At 50.8% G+C, this 21404-nt stretch overlaps 1 protein-coding gene across 4 annotated transcripts in view; it reads right to left on the reverse strand.

The window, feature by feature from the left end:
• TENM4 (teneurin transmembrane protein 4) overlaps positions 1 to 21404 on the reverse strand; it is a 390997-nt gene that overhangs the window by 85600 nt on the left and 283993 nt on the right. For all 4 annotated transcript variants that reach the window (XM_062198278.1, XM_062198277.1, XM_062198276.1 and 1 more), the window contains 2 exons: positions 16989 to 17135; positions 3348 to 3564 (listed from right to left, as the gene is read on the reverse strand). In XM_062198278.1, the coding sequence (XP_062054262.1) occupies positions 3348 to 3564; positions 16989 to 17135 (364 nt within the window). The remainder of the gene's footprint in view (positions 1 to 3347; positions 3565 to 16988; positions 17136 to 21404) is intronic.

The raw sequence follows: 21404 nt of genomic DNA on the forward strand, positions 1-21404 counted from the left end.
GAGGAAGCTGGATTGGAAGTCGAGGAGATGGGATTTGAACCAGATATGGGATGTAGGTGTTCCAAGTTGTATCACAATTGTTGTGAAAATGTGTACCCCAGATGCTCTTTTCAACATCATCATCATCATCACCATCATCATCAGGTAATTAGCAAGCATGTTTTTGTGGGGCGGGCACTGGGCTGAGGACTTCATACACGTTTGGGTCCCATTTAATCATCATGGCAGCCCTGTGACAGAGACATTATCACCCCAATCTTACAGAAGAGGACATCAGGGATTCTCCCAAGGTCACATAGCGAGAAAGTGGGTACCACAGTCTTTCAATCCAGGCTTGGATGCTCCCAAGGCTTGTGCTATTTCCACCCTGGCACACAGCTGTTATAAAAGTCACTGTTTACTGACCATCTAATGGGTACCAAGCCCTGGGCTACATGCTTTCGCAAGTTAATCTTTTCAAAGATTTCGACGAAACTGTAACTGCTGTTGCCCATTTATATCTGGTGGCCCTGCACCAAGGTTAAAGCATCCTCCAGAGGTTACCAATCGCTAGAGGGAGGTAAAGCCAGGATTGGGACTGTGGCTACTCTCCACCATACTTTCTCCCAGGAGATGAAAGAAAGCAACAACTCAAGTATGGTCACCGAGCTCACTTTATCCCAGCTGCACAAAATGAGCACCGTGCTACTGGCCCAGGCCAAGAGAATGGAGAACCAAATAGGTAGTCTAATGGAAAAAGTGCATCTTCCCGCTGCGAGGCTGGTTAGTCATGCGGAAGGATGTTCCTGGGGATTGCTCAGGGATCCGTGTCCTAGCTGTTTCTTCGGCATCTGGAGCGGCAAGAATTGGGGGGGGGGGGCGCAATGACTGTGGCAAGAAACTTTTATAATAACCTTTTGGAAGCTCCCATTACCTATTCATCTGTAGAGCAAGTATTCTATTCCAGGCCATGCCTAAAGTATTACTGGTGTGGAGAGATGAACAGTCCCTGCTTTTACAGTGCACTTAATTTAACTGAAGGTGGCCTGTGTATAAACAGTGATCTGGGAGCTGACTTCTCTGCCTGCTTCTGCCACTCATCTGGAGTGGGATTTTCAGCAGGTGAAGTGAGTGAGCTTCCCTGGACTCTGAATGCTGATACAAAATTAAGAAAACAGCTACTGTACCCATTCTCACCCTCTTTGTACTCAAAAAACTCCATCGAAGAACAGAATGAAAAGACATGTTTGTTTTGGTATAAACATTTTTGAAATCTATGCATAGTTTGTTTGTTTTTTTTTTTTTTTGTAATATGCATGTTTCATGAACATTCTGAAGATGCTGTGAGTGTCCTGGACGACTACTAAGTGGTACAATGAGTAAGGGACAGCGCTTCCCTGAGGGTCCCGTACTGAGGCTGTAAGGTATGTATGTGACTCACTATGTGAGTAGTAAGCCACTTCCTGCAGCCACGTAGCCAGAAGCGGCTGGGATCTGAAGCCCAACTTGCCTTGATTTCCAGGCCTCCATCACCCCTGCTGCCAAGCAGTCCCTGTACCCCAGCTCAGGCATGTCAACTTCTACCCCTGATGGGATCCTCACGGCAAGGAAGACCTATCAGAGCAGCAACACTTGGATTCCCGTGCAGGTCTGACAGCGATTCATAGTGCTCAACCAGCAGACTGAGCAAGTGACCAGGAGGACACATGGGGAACATGTCCCCACCGGCACTGCTCTGGCAGGCATGGTAAGGGCATCCGTAAGCAGAACAGCCCCCAGGCAGTCAGCAAGCCATAGCCCTAATCAGATCCCAAGATGGGCCCAGTCAAGAATGGCTGAGCAAGCAACATTTTCCTCTGTAGGAACCTCCGGCTGATGAAATGAACTCACGCTTGGTTCCATCACGCACGGAGGGAGGCCGCCTCCTTGGCATCCTCATTTACGCTCTGGGATGCCATGGCCCCGTTTTGATTCCCCGTTCTTCCCCACTTACGCATGCTCCTGGAGTGTTTGTGCACTCACGATTTCAACCACTGCCTGTTTGCTGATGGTCTCCCAAATCAACCACTCTCGACCCTAGTCCCTGGGTGAGTTCCAGATGACTTGTTAACTGCACATATGCGTTTCCTCCTGGTTGTCCTGCCAAGCACTGTCCCTACCTCGCCCTTACCATGCACAACGTGGAGGGCAGCACCTTCCTTCCAAACCTGCTCCTACACTCAGGTCCTCAGCCTGGGGAGGAAAGCACCAGCACTCAAGTAGGCATCCAGGAGGAGACCCCTCTCACCAGCATCCCTCACTCCCGTCAGTCACCCAGCTCCGAGGACCTCCCTCTGTCACTCCACTGTCCCCGAGGGGCAGCTCTCTGGCACAGAGGTCATGAACACAGCAGGAACACAGACTGTCACTGCTCAATGAACTGGGCTGACATTATAGAAAGCTCTGTCCACAGGAGGCGCCACTGCACTGGAGACACGGAAAAGACATGAGGCTCCCTCCTCTCGGATACCTCATCCAGCTTTGTGTCCTCATGCGGAGCACAGAGGACAGGGGGCTATCTTTTCCCGGTTCCTGCGCCCCTTCACTCCTCTGTGACTTTGTGCCAGCCCTTCCCTAGGCTGGGAACATCTTCCCCATCCCTTGTCGATTTTATTATTTCTCATCTTCAAGACTTGCATCTCCAGTTGTGGCCTTCCTCCTGTCCAGGAGTAGCTCCTCTGTGCTCCCGATACTCTGGGAGCACATTCCTGGCCTGTCCCACCGTAACTGTCCCTTTTCTGTGTCCCGAGTGGACTCTGAGTGGCCAACAGGCCAGGACTGTGTTCTAACACATCTCTGTGATCTCAGCACAGCCCCTGGCGTAGAGCAGCCCTCAATCAACAACTGCTCAGCGGACGTCACAACTAAAAGACGCAAAGCACAGAGGCCTGTGGCCTAGGACGCCGGCAAACAGCCCCTCATCCCACCCCCGGGCCTAGCAGAGTTTTCTGGATATCAGTGCTGAGGGAGATTGGTGTCGAAGCCTTTCAGACTGTCTAGCGACTGCAGGATCAGAAAAAAACTGACTGTACAGTGGGTCCTGATCCAAGATTCCCCTGGGACCTTTCATTTCTGTCTCTCCACCTGTCATCCAGCAGAAACAAGGTGATTTCGCTCACAAAAATTCCAAATGCCTTGGCTGGTGGTTTTGTAAATGGGGGTACCTTGGGGGTACCCAAGGCGGCATCTGTGCTCTCCCTGCTATTCCACCAGGAACCTTCAGTGTTCACCCTCCTGGCCTCCTCCCGCCCACCTGCCCCAACACGGCCCCAGTGGTGACTCGGTTCTCCCTGGGAGAACACTGCCTGGGGCTGGGGCCAAGGACTCACCCTCCGTCAAAGGGATTCTCCCCGGGGATGATGTGCGTGCTGTCCTTGCCCACGAGGAACTTGATGCGGTCATAGAAGGAGTGGAGGTTCTGCTGGGACACAGGGGCCTGTGTCTCCTGGATGATGTCCAGTGGGTCAGGGGAGCCCAGGCACAGGGGGTTGACGTGACAGAGGGGCTGAAGGCAGCAGTCAGGGTCCATGCAGTCCAGCAAGCCGTCTGTAGGGGTGACAGAGCATGTGGTTTACACGACTGTGCTGTTAGCCACGGTTTCCAGAACGCCTTCATTCATTTCCACTTTCCATCCCATTCACTAAAAACTTCACCATGGGCTGATATAAGCCAAGGCCTGTGCTGGGCACCAAGGAGACCCAGGTGCTTCAAATTGATCCCAGCTCACCTGTCCAGCAGGAGACAGACAAGTAAGTGTCCAGTGTCTGCCCTGCGTTTTCCCCCCTCCCAGAGATAGAAGGAGTAATATTGGAAGCCCAGAGGTGTGACAACATGAGAACATCTGAATGATAACGTCCAATGCTGGGGCTCAGAAGGGGAGAGAAGTGGCTACGAGGAGGCTGCTGGGATGGCTGCTGCAGACCGGGCTGGGCCTTGAGGGCCACATCAGAGAGTTGGGCTTTCAACCTCCGGACGCCAGGAGTCGCTGAAAGGTCTCCAACAGGGGGTGGCTTCATCTGATGGGCACGACTGAAACTGGAGGAGGCCCTAAGAGGAAGCTGGGGCCAGACAGGAGTGGGAGGGGGGATGCTGCTGAGTTTGCACAGGTGGGAAAATAAAGGTTGCTTAGGCTAGAGCAGAACTGTGGAAAGGAAGGCAAGCAGATGGTTCTGAGCGACATTTAGGAGGTGAAACTACAAGACCTGGTGACTGGCTGGCTTTGGGGGTGAGGAAGAGGCAGCGTTGGTGAGGGCCCTGTATGCAATTCTCAGCCTCTCCCCCAGCTGCTGTGCTCCTGTGTGGCCCGAGGCACAGTCCCCAGCCCTGCGGCAGCCCGGCTCTGCCTTCTGTGTGCTGCCATTAGCAGGAAACTCTCTTTGTCATATACATAGGTTTCTGCAGGGCTTACAAATCATACTACAGTTCTACCATCTTCCCAAAGTGCCAAGAATGAAATTCTATGAGATAACAGATTTTACAGGCACCCAGTAGAAAAGCTCAAATGGATAAGAAATCCAGGGGGAGAAGGAAAAGCCCGGTGTTACACCTGTGTGCTCTGAGGGCAGAAACCACTCAGATGCAATCCTGCCTGGGTTCCAACTCTGGCTCTACTGCTTGTGAATTCTGGGACTTGGGGCAAACTTTCCACTGCTCTGGGGGCACATATCTGTTCTGGTCATCTCTGTGGTACCCTCAGTATTTACTACAGGAGTTTATTTTTAGATTAAAGTTTTAAAAAACACAATTTGTATTATATTTATTTGGAAGGGAGTCGGTGGTGGTGGTGGTGGTGGGGAGACATATCTCCCATTCACGGGCCAGGCCAAAGTCAGGAGCTGGGAACTCAGCCCAGGCCTCCCACATGGGTGGGCAGGCCAAAGTCAGGAGCTGGGAACTCAGCCCAGGCCTCCCACATGGGTGGCAGGGAACCAATGCCTTGAGCCATCACCATCGCCTCACAGGATGCACGTTAGCAGGAAGCTGGAATCAGAAGCAGAGCCAGGACTTGAACCCAGGCGCTTAGTTACATGGGATATGAGTGTCCCAGTATGCAAATGCCTGCTCTAGTGGATGTGTGTAAAACATGACTGGTATACACACGAATGAAACTGGATGAACTGAAGAACAAATGGAAGCAGGAGATGAGACCAAGTGCCACAAAAGCCAGAAAAACCATAGCTTAATTCAGTCCTAAGCAGTTGGCATGGTGGGCCTGAAGTTCTGGTACTGCCTTAAGAGAGGCCCTGGACAAACTGCTGCTCCCCTCCTCAGTAACACGGGGTAACACTGATATGCCCTTTGCATTTCTGTCTCCATGGAGTTTACAGTATAGATGCTACCACCAGAGTACTGACTACGTGCTGGCTAGACTCAGTACCTGGTCCTCCTTACTAGCTGTGTGGCCTGGCGAGCTCCCTGACTACTCTGAAATCCAGCTTAGGGACAAAAATTCCTTTTTTTCTCCTCCATTCCTTCCTGGTGCTCAGGAGCTGGTGGCATCCTTGAAGGCAGCACACTGATGAAGCATTGGACTCCCTGGCTCTGAAACTTCCTACTATGCGATCTTGGGCAGGTTAAACTCTCTGGCCTAAGTTTCCCATGTCTCTTAAAAGGGTTAGAAAGAGTATGTGTCACATGAAGTATTTGTTACATAAACAAAATAGTCTAGCATGCCTTCCAACCTAGCACAGTTAGCAGACACAGTCAGTGCTTAGTAAGGGGTAGCTCCCTTCCTGACCCTGACCTTGACCCTGAACCTAGAACATGAATCATCAAAACCAAGGCCCATTCATCCTCTTCTGTTCACCTGCCTGCTTTATTCTGAGGTGTGGGCAAATGGGCTCGCTTCACCCCAGCACTGTTCCAGGTCCCAACCTGGGGCTGCCGGGCCAGCTCCCAGTTGCAACCGTCTGGCAGAGCACCCGTGGCCGGCAGGCTCCACAGCATCTTCCTGGGCTGCCCCGGTCAGACACTGCTCACACACGTGATTACAGCCCAGGTGGAGAGTTATTTGCATTCTGCTATTGATGTTCACATGGCAGATTCAGCGGCCGAGTCCATTACTGCAGAAATGCCCCATTATTCAACCCCAGAGAGTGGGGACGCTGACCATTAAATCAGCCAGCACAATGGAAGGGCCGTGAAAAGTCATGGCTAATTTGAAATTTTATTAGCTCCTGCCTGCTCTTGTTTACCACCGAAGCAGTCCCTGGACGCCCGTCTTTCACCTCTTTATAAACACTCTGTGGCACCTGGCAAGAACTACTTCCTGTTGGGGGGCAGGGTGGGGGGAGTTTGCGTTCTAGCCCTGGGAGAAGGCTGGCCAGGAATGACGGATGTTATTATTAATATCCACATTAAACGATGAGGAGGAGGAGGAGGATCAGGCACAGCATTAATGAAGTGCCAGGCACGGTGTTAAATACTTGATAAGTAAATCCTCCCACGCCACGGTAGAGCCACTGTCATCACCTTCACTGCAGAGAGGAGCCAGAGGCACACAGCGCTCAGGACCTGGGGCACGGCCGCATGGTCAGTGAGGGGAGACGCTGACTCCGACTGTGACTCAGTTCTACCTGAGGTCTGAAATGGCCCTTGAGGCTGGGAGGCCTCCAGGAACTGCTTCTCAGGTCAGGAGCGTAGCTCTGTGAATCCCACTGAAAACGTCTGCTCCGTGCTCTCTTCCACAGCCCGGCAGCTCCGTCACGGCAGCTCTGTCCCTGACGCTGTAATTTCCGTTTTCTCTGTCTTCCTTCCCAGACCGGAAGGACCTGAGCATCAGGGGCTGTGTGATTTGGGTCAGTATCCCAGGGCCCAGACCTGGACTGCAACACAACCTGTACTCCACGGTGCTTTCAGGAACCAAAGAATGACTGATCCAGGCCAGGGCTGCTTCCCTTGAACAGTTTCTCAAGACTTGCCAATCTGTCTCTGCACCATGTGTGACAGAGAGAGAGACAAGGATTTTCCAGGGAAGAACTTCTAGGCTGACCCAGTATGTGTGTATGCCTCACACGGCAAATGATACGCCACACCAGGGCCTTTTAATTAGGATTTGCGTCTTTCATTAGTTCCGGAAAGTTCTGTCCTGAGTTCTTTGAAAGTCCTCTTTCTCTCTAATCTTTTCTTCAGTAATATGACTAAAAGCTTAAAAGCATCTTCTTCCACTTGTCATGTCTTTTTGAATTTCTATCTGCTGCATCGTGGTTTACTTCCTTAGCTCTGTATTTCACTTCACTTATTTTTCCTTCGTCTGTGTCTGATCTGCTGTTGAATGTGAAGTTTGGGTTGTTAATTTAAATTGCCACACTTCACACAATTTCTAGATAATCAATTTTGAACTTTCAGAAAACTGCTTGCTTCTTTCTTGATAGTACCTTGCTGCAGCCTCATGGTTTTTCTGCTTCAGTTTATCTGATGTCATTTTAAAACATACTGACTTTATACTTGGTTTCAGCCAGGTAAGTTTTTGGGAGTAGTGCAACTCTTGGATGCTGTAGGTGTTGCCTGCAGTGTATGGTCAGTCATTTCTGTGAGTTCTAGGATGCTGGTTGACACCTCCAGGGGGTTTGGTTTACTACAGGAATCTTGCATAATTGAACTCACCCTTCACAGGGGTTTTCTGGCTCCTTCTGCTTGTTATTCTAGGGGTACTACTGGCCTGAGGCCACTTTTCAGGTTGATTTCTTAGCCCAGAATTCGAGGACCTCTCTCTATTTATTTGTTTGGCAGAGAAAAGAGAGAAAGCAAGAGCCATGAGTGATTCCATCTACTGGCTCATTCTCCAACTGTCTGCAGTAGTTGAGGCTTGAGGGAGGCCAAAGCCAGGAGCCGGGAACTCCATCCAGGTCTCCCATGTGGGCAGCAGGAATCCAATGACTTGAGCCATCACTGCTGCCTCCCAGGGTCTGCATTAGCAGGAATCTGGAGTCAGGAGCTGCAGTTGGGAATCTAACTAGAGTCTTAAGAAGCAAGCTAAATTTCTGCCGCACCCCCTCCCGGTTTTTCAGTTTAGATTTTAGTATGTTCTGAGGCATAGGCTCCACATCTCACAGGGTACCCGTCCACCCCCACTCCTGAGAGCCAGGGTATAGGAATGCCTCAGTGGCATCCCTGTGGTCCAGCAGGCCCAGGTTCAGGCCTCGTCTCCCTCGAGCTACAGCCTCTGAGGGACCCTGCTTTGTGCAGGGCCCAGCCCCAGTTCTCCACTTTGGTGCACTTTGTCTCCTGACGCTGAATGCATCACAGTTCCTGTGCCCACTGCTCTGGCTTTCAGCTTCATCTTGCTTCTGGAATCCAGGGCACTCCAACCCCCCTTTCTTCTCTGCTAAATTTTTAAAACAAGTCAAAGTGCTTTGTGGTCAGATGGTTTCTGTGATGACCTACTTGGTCATTTTGCTGGAAATAAAAATCCTACCAAGAGCTCTGAGCTTCAGTTCTCCTATCTTTAAAATGAAACCACCAAACTTCTTCACAGGGATGCTGTGAGGACCAGTGTGATCATGGGTGTGAAGCACTTAGCACGATAAACAGTTCGTAAGTAAGTGCTTGGTAAGCAGCAGTTACTATTAACTCCTGGCCAGGTGCCTCCCATGAACAGATATTTTGGTCACAGACCTGCCACTGGGCCCTGCGCTGGCCCTTCTCTCTGCACGCACTTCTGGATGCACACTGAATGTGGATAAACACGACCACAGCAACACACATGTAAACTAGAGTGGTGGGGACCTCTGGGGACTTGCGTATCTGGATCCTCTGAAATGGATGTGCAGTCAGGAGAGATCGGGGCTGCGAGTCATCCATGGCATGCTTTCAGGTTATGCTGATTTATGCCAGGCCAAGAATTTGGTCGGCTTCCGCCTTCCTATGTGGACACTCCTGATCATTTATTTACTCAATATTTGCTTGAGTAGGAAGTGACCAATGATCATATTTAAATGAGATACAACACGTTTAAAATATGAAGGGTCCCATGAAATTCTTTTTAAAGGCAGTTCACAAGCCCTGATTTTGTGGGAAATCCTCTTTGAGTTTTCAAACATAGCCATGGCTATCTGAACCAGTGCGTGTGGCAGCCCTCTGGCAAGACAGAGTTTTTCCTCTGTATCATCTTCATAGGCACAGGTGACACGTTTGGAAGAAGAGTAAATTTGGAGGTAGATGAGAAATCATCAAGAAATTGTTCTGGGGATTCTCTGGATTGGGCCGGTTGGAAGCATTTGCATTTCAAGCGCTTCATATTTTTGTTGCACACTGCACACTGGTTGGTGGCCTTACGCCCCGTCCAGGCTCATGTGCAGTCATGAGTCACTTAACAACAATGCATTGTTGAGCAGTTCCACTGTGTGAATACCACAGTGTGAACTTACACGATCTAACACAGCTCTGACTGCACCAGGCCATCAAATCTAAGGGGCCATTGCTGTACACGTGTTGTATGGTTGGCGAAAGCGTCATCATGCAATGTATAACTGGATTTGCTATCCTCATGGAGAGACCTCATTTATTGAGCATGAAAAAAAATCAGGAAAATAGGGAGGATTTTCCTCCATTTCCTTCAAATTTTGTAACCCTTAATTTCTTGCGGGGAGGGGAGGAACAATTTTTACCACTAAATTTCCCTTTTTCTCTAATATTGAAAGTTCCCCTCCCCTTATGTGAAAGTCAAAAAGGACGGAAGAAATGCCATAAGGCTGCTCAGGCTCCTGAAGGTGGGGGTGGGAGCAGTTGTGGCCCCTCCCCCTGGGGGGTGGCCTCTGATGGGGAGTGGAAGGCGAAGGAAGAAAAGGGACGAGGGGACGGCAGAAATGAAAGCAGAAGAGATGAAAACATGAAAATAAAAGGACCAGGTTTCTGGGGCACTGAGTGAAACATTCCCACGAGGTCCTGTACTCCCGAGCTTGAACTTGAGGGCCCCCAGGGCTCAAAGGCTGCAGGTGCATGGAACTGTGGCTTCTGCTTCTGCTGCCATCTCTGCACTCAACAGGAGGATGAGGGCCGTGCTACTTGCTCTTGTATCGCTTCTCAGTGCCTGCCTGCAGGTGGGTAGCAGCTGACCCAGAGAACCAGGGCAGACAGGTGAGGAGGAGGGAAACGCGGTCTGGAAGCCCCAAGACAGGTTCCTTGCTGTGGATTATCATTCTGCCTGTCAGGTCTTGGCACATCCCTCACAGGCCTGCGCCACCCCCATTCACACTTACAAAACCAGGATAAGCACCTCCCATCTCAACATCACTGACAGCCTCCTGGGTTACAGAGTAAGTCACAGAGAGGAACTGTGATGTCCTTCCCACACCATGGGCTCTTCCCTGGAGTTCTGCAGCCACGTTCAGGGCCACGGGAAGGTAGGGGGTCTTCTGCTGACTGTCACTGCTAGTGCAAGTGGCCGGCTGGGACTCTGGTCCCTTGGCTCCCTGTGCATCTGACTGGCGGGCACAACCCTACTGACCACAGCTTTTTACAGCAAAGCTTTGGCTATTCTTTCTCCCCAAGCCCTGTCCCTCCCCACGGGGACAGCAACTGGCTTGTCTGCGTATCTCAGGTGCATAGCAGAGCACTCAGTGAGCCGCTTGCTTGTTGGGGGAATGCAAGAATGGCTATGTCCCAATGAAACAGCTCAACCAATGTGGTGGGGGCCTGGGGAGGACCATGGGGTGTGATGGAACTCATCTCTCTCCTTAGAAAGGAGCATGGGGCATGAGCCTGTTATGTTCATTCCGTGCCCAGGCCCTGGGCACACAGCACTAACACAGTCATACCTCCAAAGGACTGTGCAGGGGATCTGACAGAGACAGCAGGGTGCCAGGAAGGGGGCTGGTGGGGCTGTGGAGGCCCAAAGGTGGGACCCAGCTCAGGCTGGGGCTGGGGGGCTTCCTGGAAGACAGAAGGCTTAGCAGGCAGGATAAGCCCAAAGGAGCCTGGGGGTGTGGGCTGGGGCAGGTTTGGGAACACTATGGCCTGGCAAACTCTTGAGCTTGTGGTTGTTTTCAGGGTTCCTTAAACTGAAGATCCCATGGACAGTGGACACCAAGCCTGTGGTCTGTCTGCTGGCTGGACAGCCCATCGGCATCTGCTCCGTGACCTCTGCTGTCTGGCCACAGAACTGTCTGGCATCAGGCTGTGAGCAGCCCCCAGGGAGGAGTGGGTAGAGGGTGGGATGTGCCTTCTGTTCTGTGTGCATCTGGGAGAAGTTTTTGTCATTTGTTAGAATACATTCTGTGCCTCTCCCCTCCTCCCCAACCCGCAAAGGCTTGCAAAATCTCTATCTGCCCCTTGGAATACAAGATTTTTAAAGGTCAATGCTGGCCTTGTCTCTTATCATGAGAAACATGGTTTAGAGAGAGTGTGAAGGGCGACCAATGCTATGGCCACGTGTGAGCTGCCTGTTCCAGCAAAGGGAGATGGGGAGAAGGGAGCAGAGGGCTTCATTCTCGGTTTTCCCGAAATTTCTCCTTCCTAGTCACGTCTTTCTGTTGTCTGAATTGCCACCCATGATTGTTTTTCCTGGGGTCAAGAGCACTAAAGAGATTAGCATACCTTGAAGGGACTTAAAGATCCTTTCTCCAATGAGATCTGCTAGCTTAAATTCCAGTGGAGTTTGCATCCTGGCTTCCTCTTTTAAAACATAGATTCCTACCTATTTCTGGCTCCCCCACTGATCCACAGTGCAACTGTGTGGAAATCACTTCGGCTTGCAGAGCCTTAGTTTCCTTGAATGCAAATGTCTGCCTTGCAAGTTTCCTATGAGGACCGGAGGTCATGCACTTGGAGCGCCCCCCGGGGAGGGCTGCAGATCACACACACAGCATTTGGCACAGGGCCTGGACCTAGGAACATCCTCTGAATGAGTGCTATTATTTGTCTCTGTGTACATTTGAATTTTTTTTTTCATTCTAGCAATGAACATGTAACAGTTTAGAGTACATATTTTAATAAAGAAAATGGAAAAGGTCAAGATACTTGATTATAGGAAAAAGTAAAATGTAAAATGATATAGTGGGGCCAGTGCTGTGGCACAGTAGGTTAATCCTCTGCCTGCAGCATTGTCACCCTATATGGGCACCGGTTGTAGTCCCAGCAGCTCCTCTTCCAATCCAGCTCTCTGCTATGGCTGGGGAAAGCAGTAGAAGATGGATCAGGTCCTTGGGCCCTTGCATCCGCATGGGAGACCCGGAAGAAGCTCCTGGCTCCTGGTTTCAGATCAGCCCAGCTGCAGCCATCGCGGCTACTTAGGAGGTGAACCAATGGAAGAAAGACCTTTCTCTCTCTCTGTTCCTTTCACTGTCTATAACTCTACCTCTAAAATAAATAAATAAAATCTTTTAAAAAAATGATATAGGGAACATAACTCCAATTTAAAAATAATAGATGAATAGATCTTTTGTAATAAACGCCCTGCTCCTGGAGTTGCAGGGGCAGAGGGGCTGGAGAGAAAACTGCCATTTTCAGGAGATGGAGTAGGTCTTAGAGAAGCTGAGCAACTCCCTGAAGGCCAAAGACCCAGCCAACGAGGGAGCCAGGATTTCCACGCGGACAATGTGGGCCTAGACCCGGTACTTGCAGTCACTGTGTTACGTCGCTCCTTATACACTTTACATGCATAACGTGCACTCTTCCTAGCAGCCTTCCAGGGAGGTCTTAATATCCCCAGTTTAGAGACACTTAGCATCTTTGAGCCACAGGTTCACCATCTTTGAAATGGGCGTGAAAGGAACATGTCTCAGATGAGAAGACGCACATGCCAGCATGTCCTAAGGGGCTTCACAAAGTGTATAGTGGGAACAGGGCACACCCTTGTACTCAACGAGGGCATGAGGAAGGAGCTCACTGAGTGGGCGAGTCGGGGCCCTGGGTCTGCCCCGTTGGTCTACCTCAGCACCTAGAGCCCAGGGGGAAGCCAGGGTGCAGGGGCCTGCACCTGCAGGGGGTCGGGGACTGGCAGACACCGGGTCACTGCCAGGCCAGACTCTGTGTTTCGCTTTTAAATCTAGACGACAACCAAACATGAAAACAAAAACAAGCCGTTGAGCTACTCCCAACCCTGCCATATTGTCAAGCGTCTTTTTGTTTTCTTTTTCATCTCACAGTTTAGAAACATGGAAACAGGATTCTTAATGGACCTTGAAATTCAAGTTTAAGTTGAGAAAGGTCACTTTACACCCAGCAAATCGGGAAAGAAGAGGGACCTGGCGCTGTCAGATAACTTAAAGAGCCATAGGGGTTGACGATGGAGCAATGGGTCTGAGGCCCCGGGCACCCCTGCAGCTCCAATGCGGCCAGATTTCACAGATCCTGGCTGCTTCTGACAGCACTCAGCTGGAGCAACTGGACAAAACGCTCCCTGAGCCGCTGGCTCCTCATCATAAGGATACAGTCAGGGGATACGAATACCATGACCTCACAGTGCTGGTGGCTGGAGGCACCACCGCTCTGCAGGCTGTAAAGTGACAGACAAGCTGCTGTCACACACGCATGGGCCTCGGGGCACTCCCGGGCCTACTGGAACCTGAGTCAGCACCATGCTACCTTCCTGTGGGGAGGGGCGCTCATGAGAGGAAGGCAGCAGTGCCCCCCATTCACAAGGCCGTGTGCAGGGGCTCTAGAATCTTCAGTGCTACTCCAGGCTGTGTTCCTGACTTCCTGTGTGAGTGCAACGTGGAGGATGTCACACCCTCTCGCTGGGCGCAGGGGAGCGGAAGCCGGGAGTTCAAGTCCTCATTCTCTGATGTACTGTTCAGTCCTGTTGCTCAGCTTTAAACCCCGTGAATTCCTTCCTCAGGCTCCTGACCACGTCAGCCAGCAGCACTGCCCAGCGAGATCTGAATGTTCATCCCTCCGCCTTGAATTATTTATCTGGGCGGATGTCGCATCCCCGTGTCGCGGCTGGAATAAAGCTCCGTTTCATCGCCCCCCATTACATGCAGCCACTGGATGACAATTTCTTCCAAGTGACAGGGAACTCCTTGGGGAGAAAGACTGGGCCTTGTTCACTGGTCCTTCTAACCCCTCAAAAAGGAGCACAGGGCCTCGTAGACGGCAGGGGCCCGGCAAACGTGGGTCCGACAGCACTGAAAATAGCTCAGACCTAAGTGCAGCTCATCCCATGCTCCCCGCACAGCCCGCCCTGGCTTTCCCTCTGCTGCAACTGTCCCTGCTTGACCAGGGCCCAGAAGGATAAAGGGGCCAGGGGTGGAGACTGCGCCCTGTGGCCCCTGGGGACAGTCTGCTGCCTCGAGTGGTCCTCTTTGTGCCACTGAGAAGCAGGGCCCTCTGCACCTTTCCCTCCACTGTACTGAGAGAACCCAACGCCAAGGGCCCTCAGCAATCTGGCCTCCCCAGAGTCATCATGACCCACGAGACATCTTCGGGGCTGGCCTGGAGGTCCCCTGGGACAGGATTGCCTCACAGCTCCCAGCATGATGCCCAGACACGGGCACCATCAGTGAGTATCAGCGGATTCCTTTTTCACAGCAATTATTCCATTGCACTGCTATTTCCTGCCACCTCTCTGTCCCTCTACCCACAAGGGAAGGATGGTGTCTTATTTATCTCTGAAGTCCCAGGTCCCTGGGGAGGGCTTGAAGCAGCGTGGACACAGTCAGGGATCATTTGTCCAGTGAGGGGTGAACTCGCATTATGGTGCTAACGTATAGCTTTGCTTCAACCTATGTACAAGCTAGTTTCAAGCCATAACGTGCTCCCAAAAGGCAAGAGGGATACGCTCTCACGGGGGAGGATTTTCTGGTTCTTCTTTTTCCTTCCCTTCTGGCTCATCTCTGGAGCAGCTGGAGGAGGATCTGTTCCCCCAAGGGTCTGAAGCGCCCCATTTCCTATCACAAGGAGCTCTTTCTCCTACTGAAGCTGCAGGGGGCAGGGAGCTCTCGTGTGCCCAGGCCCCATGCGGACACCAGTGAGTTCCAGAACTGGGGGTGTTGGGGGCTGGCTCTGAAATATGGCAAACAGGATACGCCGGTATTGTGTTTCACGTGAGGGAATCAATGAACCTGTTCTAAAAGCTCTTCTTGTGAGTGTGCCTGCGGGGCGGGGGGAGATGCACTCCTCACATTTCCCAAAGACATTCAGTTCTTTTGCTGACCAGATGTTCAGCAGCTGTTCGAGGGCTTTGGCCAAGGCCCTGGACCCTTGAGAAGGGAATGACTTCACGGCGTGGTTGCTCTCCCCCTCTCTTGTTTTATATGAAGGTTACTGTTCGTCCTTGGAACTGAGCCCGGGCACAGGCAAGGGGAAGGGGGATGCGGAGGAAGTCGGGCCCATAATTTAGGCTGATACGTCTTTCCTGTCTTTCCCGTGAAGAGCAAGTATGCTTGCTCTTTGTCTTGCCTGACGTCAAGGACACCTGGTACCCATCCCCTCCTTGCCCTGCCTTAGCCCAGGGCGATCTCTGGAATGCCGCTTCTAGGAAGCTCCATCCACTCAGCGGTAGCTTCTCCACGAAGATTTTCCTACTCCCACAACAGCACTGACACAGGCCATTAGCACTTAACTTTGGGTCTTTCTCCCCCATTTGTGTTCCTGGAGCACAGGGACAGGACTCATTTATCTCCGTGCCCCACACAGGAACTGGTTCCACTCGAGGAATTCTGCGTGCGCACGGAGCATGAGAACTAACGAACGCCACGGTTGCAGATTGAGTAAAGGACGTGCGCAGGAAGAGGACAAGGCCTCCAGCCTCTGCCTGGCTACCAAGGCTCATGCCCATCAGCTCCGCGGAGGGCCCAGACCTGGGTGCCTCAGACCCACCTGCTGGATTCAGGCGGAGGCAGAAGGATGGAAAGCTGGCTCTGAAAAAAGCAGTGGTCCTCAATAGCTTTTTTCTGGGCTGCCAGAGCCAACCCGAGGCGAATGAGGGAACGCAATCAGAACAGCCCCTACTTGGCCTTTGAATTCTTAGGTGCTTGGAGAGTTCAGAATCACTCTAAGAAGATCATCAAAGACAGAGATGCCGAATTTCTGGCCAGCTGATTTCCCACTCTGTGTAGCACCCTAGAGGGTCCCTGGATATACATGTAAGGCAGCTGTATAAACACACACGGACTGGGCCAAGGGCGGGCTGATCATTAGAAAGGACTGGTTAATGGTTCTGATTTTCTTCCTATCTCTACCTCTTTATTCTCTCAATAACCTCCTGAGACTGTTAGAATCAGGAAGCATCACTCTGTCTTCCAGGTGGAAAAACAGAGCCCACATTTGTCCAAATGTAGACAACAGAAAAATGAAGGCTGTCACTATGGCTACTGTAAGGACTCCAGGGATCCTCATGCTCCAACAGCCTCAGGTTATAAAACAGGGAGAGTGAGGCCCAGAGACATCAAGTAGCTTGCCTAATGAAACACAGCGAATCTATGTAAAAACTGGAATTAGAACCCAGGCCTATAGATGCTCAGCTAACAAACGTTCCATAAGACAAGCTCTCCTTGGACTCTGTCTACCACTTGAAAAAAACCCAAAGTAGAGGCAAATTCCATTAGAAACTCACAGTGACAGAGTGGGTGGGGGCAAAGGTGTCCCTTGCTGAACTTGGTCAGGGTTACCACCCGAGTCAGAGAAGAGCCCGTGATGGAAGGAAACGTAGGCTCCCTCCCTGGGAGCAGTAGCCCTGGTAGCCTCTGTGATGTGGAACCAGGTGACTGCTTCTCATCCGTCTTCAGCACAGGGCAAATCTAACTCTGCCAGGCAGCTCGTTCCACTGCTCAACTGGCTGAAAAGCCCCCCATCATGCCTTCTCCTCTCTACCGGCTGCGGGGCCACAACAGATTTCACTTACGTTAGTTCATTTTCATGAATTAAAGGGAAACAACTAGCAATGTGCACTCATGCCTTAGGCCACATGTTTGGTTTTTCTTCTTGCCCTGCAGGCCCCGAATGAACAGCTGGTAGCCTGTTAACGAAGCAACGCCCCCCACCCCCCTCCATCTTCCATCCTCTGGAGCCCAAGGGTGCCAGAGCCCTACCTCCATCGTTGTCTTTGCTGTCGCCACAGGCGGTTTCCATGGAAGTGTCACAGCCAGCTCCTCTCCAGCCTAGCTGACAGACGCAGTGCCATCCATTCAGGTCCAAGGTACATCTGCCGTTACCATTGCACAGCCCAGGGCAGCCCTCTGCAAGATAAAGTACACGGAGTCCAGGGCTGCTCGCACCGGGCCAGCTGCGGCCTCACACATCCACACTCTTTGTGCCAGCTCACCCATCAGCACAGGGGTGCCCACAGCCACTCAGTGAGGCGTCTCGGCAGGAACTGCCACTTTACAGGGAGGGCAATCGAGCCTCAGAGAGGACAAAGGACGTGCTAAGGCGGCACAGTCGGAGGTGCAAACCCACAACCCCTTCTTCACTGGCCGGAGCTGGAGTCAGTGGACGTAGGCCCATCAAAGCTTTTCAGCCTGACCCTTGCTCCTTGCTCACTCTCCTGCTTCTCTCCTGTCTCTGGCAGCTTTTTGGAACCAAGGAAACATCTGTTTATTCTTCCTGTCCCTTGGCATTTTTAGGTCTCACTCCCAGGGCTGGACTCTCTCCAACTTTTGTTCCTCGGTCCACTAGATTGGACGTTAGCCTTTTCATCTATTTTGTCCTTTTTGATTTCCAACTTGTCTTTGCCCTGAGGAAGACAGCGTGGTTCTTTTTCTTACCACCTTGTCTACAAATAAATTTGGAAGAAGTGTGTACCCAGAGGGACCCTGATAACTGTCGTGAAAGAGACAGGGCTGTTTGTGAGTGCAAAGGCAGGTCAGGTTGGCCACCCGGCTTTCCCTTGTTCCTCCTGCATCTCTGCTGTCTGTCATTTCTGTAGTACCTCCTGTGGACAGGCCCAGCCGGGGCAGAGCTGAGTAAGACCCGGCTCCTACCCTGCAGGAGCACAAAGCCTAGCCAAGGGGACACACTGGTCTATGTCTGCGGTGTCACTGGCAGGTGTTCCAAAGACCACGCACAAACTCCATGGAGATGATGCAGGTGACACTTAGGCTCTGCACTGCTTCTGCTTTGGCTGTTTTAAGGTGGGGGGAGTTGTCCTTAGTGTTGAAGTAGATGTATAGGTTTTTGATGACTGCCTTTTCAAACCCCTTGAGTCTGTGGCTCAACAATTTCTCAGAGTAAGTTGCAGGGTTCATTTCATCCCTTACTCTTTGCCACTCGGCTCCCCTCAAGTCCTCGTTTGAACAAACCCATCAACCCCCTTCTCTGAGGGGCTGTGGGAACCACCACGGGTATACCTTCCATTCCCTCCCTGCCCCTGCTACTTCTCAGGGGAAGGGCGGGATGGGACAACACTCTGTCAGCTAAAAAGTTTAATGTGTTCTACTACCACGAGCAGCAAACTGTCACAGATATGGCTACAAACTAAATTTTCTGCCATCAATAACAAACACTGACCCATTTCTCTTAAGTGGGATAACAAATGTGAGAGACCAACCAGTGCTAGACAGGGCCCAAGGTAGTCACTCACTAAGTGGCTGATCAATCACAATCTAAAACTTTAGTGTTTCAAGGACTTTTGATACTTGACTGTAATTCCATAGGGAAAGAAAAGAACATGTCCATTTCCACATGAGATGTTCAATATAGCAACCAATCAATCCATCTGGCCACTGGGTTTTTAATCCAGAGGAAGAAATGTTTACCCAGAGTGCAGACCAAGCCTAGGAGGGATTCCTCCAGCAGGTGAGAAGCAAAGTGGACCCTGCAGTTTTTGCACAGTAGAAGGCTCCTGGGAAAGATGGGCACCCACCAGCATGCCCGCCCTAAAAGTGATCAAGAAAGGAACTGTCCACTTAGGCTCCAGGAGCGAGGCTGTGACATGCAGGCGGCTCCCCAGGCATTCTGAAGGCCAACATCAGCCACCCTCAGGGTCTACACTATCACAGCTTCCTCCAGTCCCCCGTTAGTCTCATTTAAAGTTTTAGCCATCTGGCTTGGACTTGCTTTCAACTAAGCCTCCTTTGTATTTGGAATTAGTCTTGGAGAAAGTAGGGTCCAATCTTTAATCCTGGCTGCAGACTGTCTTCTTTTGGTCTAAGATGCACAGCCTCCGGTAAGATGAAGAGAACAGGTCTTGACTGAGAGCACAAGCTTGGGAACTAGCTCAAAGGCTGGCTCTACTGCTCGGTGGCTACATGAGTCAGCTGCATTATTTAATTCCTTTGAGCCCAGTTTTGTTACTTAGACAATAGGGGAATGGGAGGTCAAATTAAGATAGTATATGCACAATGCACAAAACTGGTTTCCAGTTCAAATACAGTAGCTGAATTTTCTATGTATTTTCATCTTCTCTCTACTATGGATGAAAGGCATATAATATCATAAAGTCCCAGACAGGGCTCAAGGAAAGGCAGATAAGAAACTGGGGCAGTTACCTAGATCATAGCCGGCAAACCTGTTCTATAAAGGTCCACACTGTGCATAGTTTGCTGTGAGACGGTCTCTGTGGCAGGGACCCAACTCTGCCACTGCAGCACAAAAGCAGCTCACACGATTTGTGAGTATGGCTGGGTTCCAATAAAACTTTATTTATAAAAACAGACTGTGATTTCCTAATTTTCTAATAAAGCATCTAATTAGATGCTTTAGGACAGTGATGGCAATGCCAACTGTCATACCCTGAGGGACCCTACGGCTGGCCACTGGGTTGGTGTTTTACATGGATTATTTCTCAAGTAAGTAGCTCTTTGTTAAAATTCAGGTTCTGATTTCCAGGGCTCTTCCAATTTCACACTATTTAATCCTAAATTCTTAACCAGAGCCACATGAGGTAATGAGAGCAGAGACAGTGGAGCTGAATGGATCTGAGTTCAAATCCTGGCACCACCATTTTATTTACTCCTCGTGAAGCCTGGCAAACCACTTAACGCCAAGCTTCAGTTTTTCCATCTGTAAAATGGAGATAATGTCTCAATTTAAGAAGTTGCTGAGAGGATGAAATGAGATGACATGCTCCGACTGTTCATCACGGTAAGTGCCATAATGGGCATTCAACAACTGGCAGCTGTGATTATCAGTACCAGGTTTCTTTTTTTAAATTTTGTACCATTTCTTTAAGAAAATAACCCATTGCCGGGCCACACTGTGTCAGTGTTTGGGTCAGAAGCTCTTGTCCTCATAGCTATAAGCCTTGCCGCAGAGAGCCGGGGTGACCCAGTGGCGTGGTCCCGTGGCTCAGCAATGCAGGGCACTGGGCGGCAGTGACATGTCAGGGCATGGGTCTCAGCCAGGCCTAACACCCCATGCTTCCCTCGCATGCTGTCCCAAGTACACTTACATGATCGACTTGGCCATTAGTTGAATGTTTTACTCCATTAGAAATGCAAACTCTGGGCAATTTGGGGCCTAATCCACAGCCTGCATGTAGCAAGCATGCAATGTATGTGTGGAACATCGGTGCTGAAATGAATCAATGAATGAATGAGACAGAGTAAGCTGCGGTGCCTCCCGCCTGCCTGCCTCATTTATAAAACGAGGCTTTGAATGAGATGGTCATTAAGTCTTTCCAGCACGACTGAACCAATATAGAGACGGCCACAACAACCGCAGGTTGGATGATTCTATCCTTAAGGTCCAAAACTTTACTGGCTCAGCACCTACTGGATGGCAGGCTTTGTCATAATTCTGGGGTGGCCAGGATTACATTCTATTAACATACCCTGCTTTGTTCCCGGAAGGACTTCAAATGAGTCTAATAATAATCTCAAACAACGCTTCTCAAGGTGAGCTTTGTGAAGCCCTCGTTCTATGAGGCCTCCGAGAGAAGCTTCTGTAGGGAAGTCAGCCTGGAAGACCCAGCATCCTGTGTTTTTATCTTAAAGGGGCCCACTGCATGTTAATATACTAAAGGTCCTAAGAGGCCCTGGAATAACATAACTTGCCAATTTGACCTCAGAATTCTTTCTCTCTCCTATAACCCTTGTAATCTGCTGCTCTGTGAGGCGCCCTTTGGTACGCCCTGCTCCTGTGAGCATCTCTGGGCACAGGGTACCCAGTGCACAAGGCCACCTGAAGGAGCAGGTGTCCTGGGTGGAGTAAGTGCTCCATGTGGGATCACAGGGACACTTGACCCACAGTCAGTTTCTCCAAAGTGACCCATATAAACCCTGAGGATCTGCACAGTCCTACTGGTTTCAGAGGGACTGTGGGTGGAATGAAGTTCGCTCCCATAAGCCATTTGCTTCTGGGGTGATCACACCCCCGGGAGGCAGCAAGAAGAGCTTTGTGTAGGGACATCGGCTGACTTTCTTAAAGCAACACACTCCATCCTGGCCCGCCGCTGAAGCTCATTCATTCCACAAATCCTGAACCTCATTAATAGAGAGCCCAGGCGACAATCCCTCTGGAAGGACTCACACCAGGCACATGTGAGAGCCAAACCAAGGTGATTTTGA

This window comes from Lepus europaeus, chromosome 7, assembly GCF_033115175.1.
Source record: "Lepus europaeus isolate LE1 chromosome 7, mLepTim1.pri, whole genome shotgun sequence".
Lineage (NCBI taxonomy): Eukaryota > Metazoa > Chordata > Mammalia > Lagomorpha > Leporidae > Lepus > Lepus europaeus.